Genomic DNA, 9580 nt, shown 5'->3' on the forward strand with positions numbered 1-9580 from the left:
ATCATGTGAAAATCCATGTCAGTTGGTGTGTATAATCATTCGTGTGGCACACGAAATTTTCTTGCAGTTCGCGCAATACCTTTCATCTAAGGCGGTTTGCTGTATGCAGAGGCGTATAGCCAGGAGGTGGCACACCACGCACGTGCACCCCCCTCCCCCCTTCCCCTGAAATTCCTGTCCCCGGTCCCTCAATGCATTCACACCTCCGAAACATATTTCTGGCTAACCCACTGGCTGCATGATGAAAGACTTGTTGCTCTCCTCTCGCACACACTTTGCTATTCTATTGTCGACGTCATGCTGCAGGAACTTTCCAGGAGCCAGCGCAAATGTAGCAATCGTAGCAGCGTCTGCGCATGCCGCGAAGCGATGCGATCGTCATATCATAGAGAAAGGAATTCAACAAGAGGGGACACTCCCGTAGGGCCCAGCGGCCGAATTGACTGCAGCGTGCCAAGCCGTCGGTGTCGATCGCTTACATCACTTCCGGTTTCGGTTTTGGGCGCGCGTATTTTGAACGCAAGCTAGCACGCCGGCTGCGCCTCCCCCCTCCTTTTTTTTTGCTCTTCGTGCAGAATCGGTTTATTATTTAGTAAAAATGATTGCGAACGATCTCGTAAAGTCCCATCGAATCTGTGCCACGTGAAATTTCACAAAGTAGACGCAAGACCTTTTGTGCAATGAGGAAATATTTATTTTGCTCTATATAAAAGCTCGTTCCGCGCTTTTTGTGCGCTCATCCAACGTTGTGACACCAGCAGGTAAGGCAGTAGTTCCTGTATGAAGCTCCACCGGACGGTACCAGCTGAAAAAAAAAGTAAATTACAAGCATGTTACATTTTCAAGCACGTAACAGCATGTTACAAGCATGAGTCATTTTGGTATTTAGACATAGGAATACTGCGAGGCGAAACGTGCGAAAGCGGTGAATGGGTGGCATTACAAACAAAAGCAATTCGCTTTTACATACATGGCGTAGAAAATACCCGACTCATCCCAAACATATATGAAAACATCTGATTTCCAAGCGTTCCCCAATTTCCGGGCATTATTTCCTGCACTTAGGCAGCACAAATACACGAGCGACTTCGCGTTTCCAAAACTTGGCCTCGGGAGACGCGACGGTACGCGACATACACAGAGACGGACGCAACAGGCACTCAAGACAAATGCGTGGGTGCAATGCCTTTTTTCAGTCCTTTAGAAGACGTAATTTTCTAATTACAAGTTTCTGATATGTTCGTCGTTCGCGCGTTCTGCCGGCGCCAGCAGCACACCCCATGTTATCACTCTTGGCAATCGCCCATTGCGTTTTCAACAGGCGTGAGTACCGAAAGAAAGTATATGTTGTTGCCGAGCCACAAAAACGTCACAGACTTGTCCCTCTAAGATTCATTACACGCCAAACTAACTTTATCACCACGGCCGAGCTGCTTATCGCTAACTGCGTCACAGCGCGCTGTGCGGCCAGCGTGCCTCAAAAGTACCCCAGAAAGTGACCAAATTACTTTTCAGTAATGTCTGGCGTCAGAGAAAGCGGCACAAACTTCTCCTAGCAAGATGCACTAGACTACACACCACGGCTGAGTTCTCGCTAACTGCGACATGGCGCCCTGTGCGGCCAGTGTGGCTCAAAAACCGAAATAACTTACAATAGTCCCCTAGGAAGCGTCGGAAACATGTCTCAGCACGATTCATTTACTCAAATTAACTGCGCCAGGATGGCCGAGCTGTTTTTCGCTAACTGCGTCTTAAGTCTCGGTCACGTGCCGTAAGCCTAATTGCGTCGTAGACAGTGAAACAAGATTTCTCACCTTGCCGTAGTCCAATAGTGCAGTGGTGTCTTGTCCCAGTGCAGAATGAACGCAAGAATACGCCGAGAGCCCAATAAACCAGGTTACACTTAAAAAAGAAAAAAGAATGAGACAGACGGGTCGCCGCGCGCGAGCGCTCAAACGCGCGCGCAGCCATCCTCGCTGGCTTCGGGGGAGTGTCTGGCGGATGACGCATGTAACTGGCGCGTCATCGACCTGTGGCTAGGTAAGGCAAGGAAAATAAGTCGCAAAGCTCAAGTTCATTTATACGCAAAACGTTTTAGTTTTCGTGGCAAAGAATGTTAAAAATAAATCAATGCCTGTTAACTTAAGTTCATTTTCTTTTTTTTTTTCTTGATGCTCGCGGCAGCTAACGTTCGGTGTCAAAAGTATAGCGTGACGTATGGCGACGTGTTTCCTGTTGCCAGTTTTTGCCGAGTGTCCCCTCTTCTTGAATTTCTTTCTCTATGGTTGCACGCTGAATGCCTGAATTCAAGTAAGCTATACTGCTATATATATATACCTGCAATTGTTAGCGGTTCATCGGGATCGTTTTTTGCTTACAACGACGGACACGACAGAACCCTTGGCTGGTAGAGGTACAAACCTTCGCTTTAAAAACACTGATACAAAATTTTCGGCCTCGATCCTGCGGTTCGAGGGCGAGGAGACAAGCGTGGAACAGAAAAACGAGAACACGCCCATTTGCAGCAGACAAGACGTTATGCATGGGCACTCCGGAGTAATACACTTCCCGAACACGCTATAAAACGAGTCACTGCACAGCCAATCGGCAGTAATTGAACAGTCACAGATCCACTCCAGCCGCTCTCGCTGCTTGTGCCTCGGGGATGGCGTCGTCGGGCCATGCTGCTGCCGCTGGTCTCTGCGGGGATGACGACTGCTAGGATAGCGCTTACACCGGCTACCCAATGCTGCTGGGGGGCGATTGCAAGCTTTGGGCGAGCAGCAGCAGCGACGTCGCTCAGGCCGCAGCGTCCCAGTCGGAGGATATCGACATCGAATACGTGCCGACCACCCCCAGCGCAAAGCTCCTGGATTCCATCATCGCAGCCGGCGCCGTTGCGAGAGAGCCACAGATGGGCCTGTGGATCCAGCCCAACGTCGAGCGCCCGGTGGACCTTCCCAGTCACCACCCGGACGAAGTTCATGACTGGAGCGGTTGGCCCAAGTTCCCAGCCAAGGACAACGCGGATCAGAAGCGTGCAATCGTGCCGAGTCTGCTGGCCATGGTTCCCCACGTCGCGCTCGTCAACAAGCACGAGTTCCTGCTGCCTAAGATGGAACTGCTGATCGACACACAGGGCAGGTGAATGGTTATTTTTTTTTTTTTTTTTACAGCGCAGCTGTATACCTCTCGTTGGTCGGAACATTTCGTGGCGTAAACACAACTCCAGGTTAATTGAAGGTAAACGGCATATCTTTCTTTGCAGTCAGGCATACAGCATACATACTTAGTCACGTCACCACGCTTTCATATACAAAAGAAAGACCCGTCTAGCAACTCATTCAGTTCATTCTAAGACTGCCATGGCTAGGCTACGGAAATTAAAAACGCCAGAAAAACAGCGTGAATACAATGCTCGACCATGTGTGGTGTTTGATACAGTTTCGCTGGACATGCGTTCACGTTCGCAGGGCAGGAAGGCTGTTCGATTTTTCAATGCATTTAACTCGCATGTAGCGTGCGTCGTCCGTCCGCAACAGCTCGAGCACAGGTGCGCCCTCTCCCCCACTCCTCCTCTCCCGCATCACGCTTGCAGCACATGTGCAGCGCGCGAAGCGTCGTAGTTGAGTCGCACTCCGGCGCTGCAAGCACCGTAGCAACAGCAGGTGCTGGCGTGATAGCGCGCCCTCTCTCCACCCCCTCTCCCTCTAACGCGCGCTAGGAATATAAAGCGGGTTGGCGCGGGCTCCACTCGTCAACTCTTGCGTTCGTCGGCGGTCGCAGTTGATAAGCGATGGAAGCAAGACCTTCAACTAGTACCTCGACGCAATCCAAAATCAGCGCCGAAGCACCAGTTCAAGACATCGTACGTGGCGAGGAGGGATGGTCCGTCACAGCTGGAGTAACGCCGACACGCGCGGCGAATACGCCGGCTTCACCGCCGTGTGCGACGACGCCTACCGTCACGGCCAAGGCCAAGACGACGGCGAGATCACCGTAATCACCTTCTACCTCTCGCCGAAACTCAACCGAGACGCCGTTGCAGAGTTCCTCGAACTGGCCATGAACGACCATCGACGCCAGCAACGACGACAACCAGAACAACCAGAAACGCAAAGAAAACGACGACCCATAGTCCTCGTCGGCGACTTCAACGTCGACGTTCGCAAAGACGACTGGATCGTCAGGCACGTGCGCGACCGTTACGGTCTCGACTGCGTGTATGACCACAACCCCGTCAACAGCAGGCAGCCGACCACCATCCATGGGTCCTGCATAGACCTCGTCTTCGCGTCCTCCTCCTCATCCTTGTGCGTCCAGCCCCTACTCACGGACCCTCTCACCGTCCACTTTAGCGACCACAAGGTGGTCGTGCTCGTCATGCGCTAAATCGACACTCGCCACTCACTCACCATCTCAACGACCACGCTCCCCAGAGGCCCCGCAGAGAGGGACGGACGTAACCGGAGGCATCCCCCTCGTCGACGCAACCTCTGAAGAGAAGAAAGAAAAGGAAGAGAACAGAGAAGCAATAATAATATAATAATCAGAATCGCAGTGATGCCAATAAAATAATAACAACTTTACGTTACCTACTTACGATTCTCTCTTCTCTCTCAACCCAGACCACCAACACCACGGAACCCCACTATGCTCTGCATTTACACGTGTCCCTCGCGCGGGGGCATGCGACGGAGCTTTTTTTTTTTTTTTTTTCGCAGCCCATCCATCTCGAATGGGACGGATGTTGGCGTGGCCTTTAAATCTGCGCATCGTATGCGTGCGCATTTTCCCGTTCGATAATACAGGCATACCACAGAGCAGCGCTTGAGAGAAACGCACGCCGCGCTCATTCTTGCTTTAGCACATGCGCGGACGCCGTTTTCTGCTACGGAGCTTGCGTAGTCAGTTGCGGCATCGTCGTGCATTTTAGGGTCTATTATTTTGATCACAATGTTGCGGATAGTGATGCCAGTTTCCCGCCGTCTTTCGAGGAGGCGATCTAACGGTTCGCTTTCAGAAACATTGCAAGATCCCAACCAGGGACAGCGTTCTGACTTCGGTTGTTGGAATCGGGGTTCCGAGCACACATTAGTGTTCCTGCTGAGGAGGTGCTGTATTCAAACACCAGACCGTGGTCTATATGCTGGTCCGAACGCAACGGACAAAATACCCGTCACGTTAGATGCTTATAACGTGAACGATAACCACTTTTTTTTTTTTTTTCATCTTGCGAAGGCATCCCTGCAGTTTAAACCGATTCAGCAGCGCCAATGGGTTTCGTGGCTACGGGCTGTGCTACATTGAGATACGAGGTACAAGCTCCGATGCATGACCCACATATTTTGCTCTCAGTTCCTGGCTTTCAAAGTTTGGCGCCATGCATTCATACTTGGTGCATAGAGAAAGAAATTCAACAAGAGGGGACACTCGGCAAAAACTGGCAACAGGAAACACGTCACCATACGTCACGCTATACTTTTGACACCGAACGTTAGCTGCCGCGAGCATCGAAAAAAAAGAAAGTGAACTTAAGTTAACAGGCATTGATTTATTTTTTTTTTTAATTCTTTGCCGCGAAAACTAAAAAGTTTTGCGTATAAATGAACTTAAGCTTTGCGACTTATTTTCCTTGCCTTACCTAGCCACAGGTCAATGACGCGCCAGATACATGCGTCATCCGCCAGACATTCCCCCGAAGCCAGCGAGGATGGCTGCGCGCGCGTTTGAGCGCTCGCGCGCGGTGACCCGTCTGTCTCATTCTTTTTTTCTTTTTTAAATGTAACCTGGTTTATTGGGCTCTCGGCGTATTCTTGCGTTCCTTCTGCACTGGGACAAGACACCACTGCACTATTGGACTACGGCAAGGTGAGAAATCTTGTTTCACAGTCTACGACGCAATTAGGCTTACGGCACGGGACCGAGACTTAAGACGCAGTTAGCGAAAAACAGCTCGGCCATCCTGGCGCAGTTAATTTGAGTAAATGAATCGTGCTGAGACATGTTTCTGACGCTTCCTAGGGGACTATTGTAACTTATTTCGGTTTTTGAGCCACACTGGCCGCACAGGGCGCCGTGTCGCAGTTAGCGAGAACTCAGCCGTGGTCTGTAGTCTAGTGCATCTTGCTAGAAGTTTGTGCCGCTCTCTCTGACGCCAGACATTACTGAAAAGTAATTTCGTGCCAGCGTGCCTCAAAAGTATACTTTTGAGGCACGCTGGCCGCACAGCGCGCTGTGACGCAGTTAGCGATAAGCAGCTCGGCCGTGGTGATAAAGTTAGTTTGGCGTGTAATGAATCTTAGAGGGACAAGTCTGTGACGTTTTTTTTTGTGGCTCCGCAACAACATATACCTTCTTTCGGTACTCACGCCTGTTGAAAACGCGATGGGAGATTGCCAAGAGTGATAACATGGGGTGTGCTGCTGGCGCCGGCAGAACGCGCGAACGACGAACATATCAGAAACTTGTAATTCGAAAATTACGTCTTCTAAAGGACTGAAAAAAGGCATTGCACCCACTCATTTGTCTTGAGTGCCTGTTGCGTCCGTCTCTGTGTATGTCGCGTACCGTCGCGTCGCCCGAGGCCAAGTTTTGGAAACGCGAAGTCGCTCGTGTATTTGTGCTGCCTAAGTGCAGGAAATAATGCCCGGAAATGAGGGAACGCTTAAAATCAGATGTTTTCATATATGTTTGGGATGAGTCGGGTATTTTCTACGCCATGTATGTAAAAGCGAATTGCTTTTGTTTGTAATGCCGCCCATTCACCGCTTTCGCACGTTTCGCCTCGCAGTATTCCTATGTCTAAATACCAAAATGATTCATGCTTGTAACATGCTGTTACGTGCTTGCAAACGTAACATGCTTGTAATTTACTTTTTTTTTCAGCTGGTACCGTCCGGTGGAGCTTCATACAGGAACTACTGCCTTACCTGCTGGTGTCACAACGTTGGATGAACGCACAAAAAGCGCGGAACGAGCTTTTATATAGAGCAAAATAAATATTTCCTCATTGCACAAAAGGTCTTGCGTCTACTTTGTGAAATTGCACGTGGCACAGATTCGATTGGACTTTACAAGATCGTTCGCAATCATTTTTACTAAATAATAAACTGATTCTGCACGAAGACCAAAAAAAAAAAAAGGGAAGGGGGAGGGGGGGGGGGGGGGGAGCGCAGCCGGCGTGCTAGCTTGCGTTCAAAATACGCGCGCCCCAAACCGAAACCGGCAGTGATGTAAGGGATCGACACCGACCGCTTGGCACGCTGCAGTCAATTCGGCCGCTGGGCCCTATGGGAGTGTCTCCTCTTGTTGAATTCCTTTCTCTATGCTTGGTGTTTTAGCTGCTCGGTTTGGTGCATGCGCATGTATCTCCGTCGCGTGACAACTGCATTCGTCAAAAAAAGTGTCGTCCCTCGACTATTTCTCTCTCGCATGCAGATTCATGCATCCAGCACCTTCGTTTCTCTGTACAAACTTGGTGGACGCCTTGCAGTACACGGCCTGGCTCAGCTTTATGGATGCCACTGGGGGCGAATGCGGTCAGTGCGCGTGAGATGCTCCCGGCGTCAGCCTTATTGTCGACGCCTCCCGAATACGGCGTCGATCTTTGCGTTTCTCTGTTCGTTTGTTTGTGGTGCAGTAAGGTTGAGTACTGGGGCGTGTCCTTGGACTTGTCTCGTGCAGTTGGTCAGTACTTCCACCCGGATTCATCGCATCCCGGTTCGTCGTGGAACGGCTGGGTGCTGTCGTTTACTCGGCTGAAGCTCTTCTCCAACGACTGCTTCACCACGGAACCACCTCCGGTAAGAGTTCGTTCGCCGGTTGTCCATTTTAGCCACGCTTGCGGATAAGGTTGCCGTTAGTAAGTTGCACTGTACTTCGCAGATTTGAACGAGCGCACATTTTGCACTGAGACGCAGGACAGGACGGTCGTCAAGTGCAGTGTGCGCCGGTTCAACGCTGGCCCAGCTATGTTTGGGGAAGACATCCCTAAGACATGACACCTCGAGTGCTAGACGTTTTTACCGTGCTGCCCTGTCTCGTCTCTTGGTGCGTGCCTGCGATGGCTTCCCCGAGTCGACTTCCGAGCCCAGCAAGCAAGCAACATGTGGTCTTACAATTATACTGGTCCCTTTTATACCGGTTCCTTTTTGGTCATTGTGGTATCTCGTTAAACAAAAGTGGCACAAATGACCATATGGGGCCCCAAGGAGACCGAAATGCTTTAGATTATTTTCGCTGTCATGACGCATGAATCAACGGAAGCCGTGACGTCATAAATAGGCTGAATTGTGTATGGGTGTCCATAACTGAACCCCTCTCAGCCTAGATTGTGACCCCAAACCCCTTAATTTAAAGTTTACCTTCGCAGGAGAGGTAGTACAGGATTTGTCAGGCCAGTTCTGCAGCGAGTTTACCTTGTGGTAATGGAAGTATTCAACTTCATTATCACAAGTGGGCAGTCCACTCCGGGCAAGTAGGGCTGCCCTGTTGCACACTAAAGCATTGGTGCTTCAAGTGGGCTGGTTTTTGATTTTAGTAAATATGTATACTGTCATATGCATAACGAAAACCATAAATAAACCTGCATTTTATTCAATATACCTTATTTCTGCGATGTCGTGAGTAATTAAGCATTAAATGAATCAGCATGCATTCTATTTACTAACTCCATCATTTAGGAGCTTCTCCTCTCCAATCTGAAAGCTCAACACCAGAAACTACCGTCCTTTGTATGTGTTGCAGATCGCTCTGAAGTGTAACAACAGTTACCGTGTCCAAGTGAACGTTCGAATTGTGGACAACAGCAGACACATCCTCAGCACGTTGGTCGTCCGCCAATTTGTCAGATCATTTTGTTGCTGTCACCCATTTTCACAAGAAATCTAGGTGGGTGTTGTGCTTTGCTTGCTAGCTTTTTCTTTTCCAAATCGATGCACTGGACATTTCCCTGTCCTCATCTTTCTCTCTTTTCCTTCTACAGCTGATGAAACCATGATCCGTGCTTTATTCATTTTTGTTTCTTTTTTTTTTTGCTTGCAGTCTCTCGCGTCCACGCAACAAGTGGTTCAAGACCAAAGCGTGCTAATTTAATGAGATATATATTTTGCACTGTTTTCACAACATTGTGGCTTTCATTGCTTGTGTAATAACACTAATAAAAGCATATTTCTTGGTACCAATACGTGTTCTTTTTTTATTTGTTTAATTGCATATTGAAATACAGCGAAGACAAACCATGCCATGGTGGTGTGGCTACTGAGCAATACAAAAAATAGACTTGCTGCCCACATGGCAATGCCGCAAGCCATTTGCCGCCCTGAAAGAATAAAAAAAAAAGTGGGAGCGCCCTCTGTAGATAAATAAGTACGCCCTGGTTCCGGTGCGTACCTTACGGAAAGTTAATTTCGCACAGAATAAAGTAAGCTGAAGATGCACTTGCCACGAGACAGGTAAACTTCCCAACAGGCACGTCTTGGCGCCCATTCAGCATGTACAGTGACAGCCCCTTCTGCCAATGCCTATGGTGAACGTGTGATTGCTTGGCCCGAATAGCGTTTCATGCACTTACTAGAGG

The 9580-nt window shown here is 49.5% G+C and overlaps 1 protein-coding gene and 1 long non-coding RNA gene across 2 annotated transcripts; both read left to right on the forward strand.

Annotated features, from left to right (window-relative positions):
- Positions 1 to 2639: 2639 nt before the first annotated feature.
- On the forward strand, positions 2640 to 9171 carry LOC119437243 (uncharacterized). The gene is made up of 5 exons (XM_037704284.2): positions 2640 to 3144; positions 7441 to 7541; positions 7687 to 7805; positions 8749 to 8892; positions 9046 to 9171. Exons 1-4 carry the CDS (start codon positions 2747 to 2749, stop codon positions 8890 to 8892), a joined length of 762 nt encoding a protein of 253 aa, XP_037560212.1. The 5' UTR covers positions 2640 to 2746; the 3' UTR covers positions 9046 to 9171.
- Positions 5419 to 7022, forward strand: LOC125942218 (uncharacterized). The gene is made up of 2 exons (XR_007464914.1): positions 5419 to 5871; positions 6889 to 7022. It is a non-coding gene; the product is annotated as an uncharacterized LOC125942218 (long non-coding RNA).
- Positions 9172 to 9580: the final 409 nt, after the last annotated feature.

The sequence above is a fragment of the Dermacentor silvarum genome, chromosome 1 (genome assembly GCF_013339745.2).
Source record: "Dermacentor silvarum isolate Dsil-2018 chromosome 1, BIME_Dsil_1.4, whole genome shotgun sequence".
Taxonomy (NCBI): Eukaryota; Metazoa; Arthropoda; class Arachnida; order Ixodida; family Ixodidae; genus Dermacentor; species Dermacentor silvarum.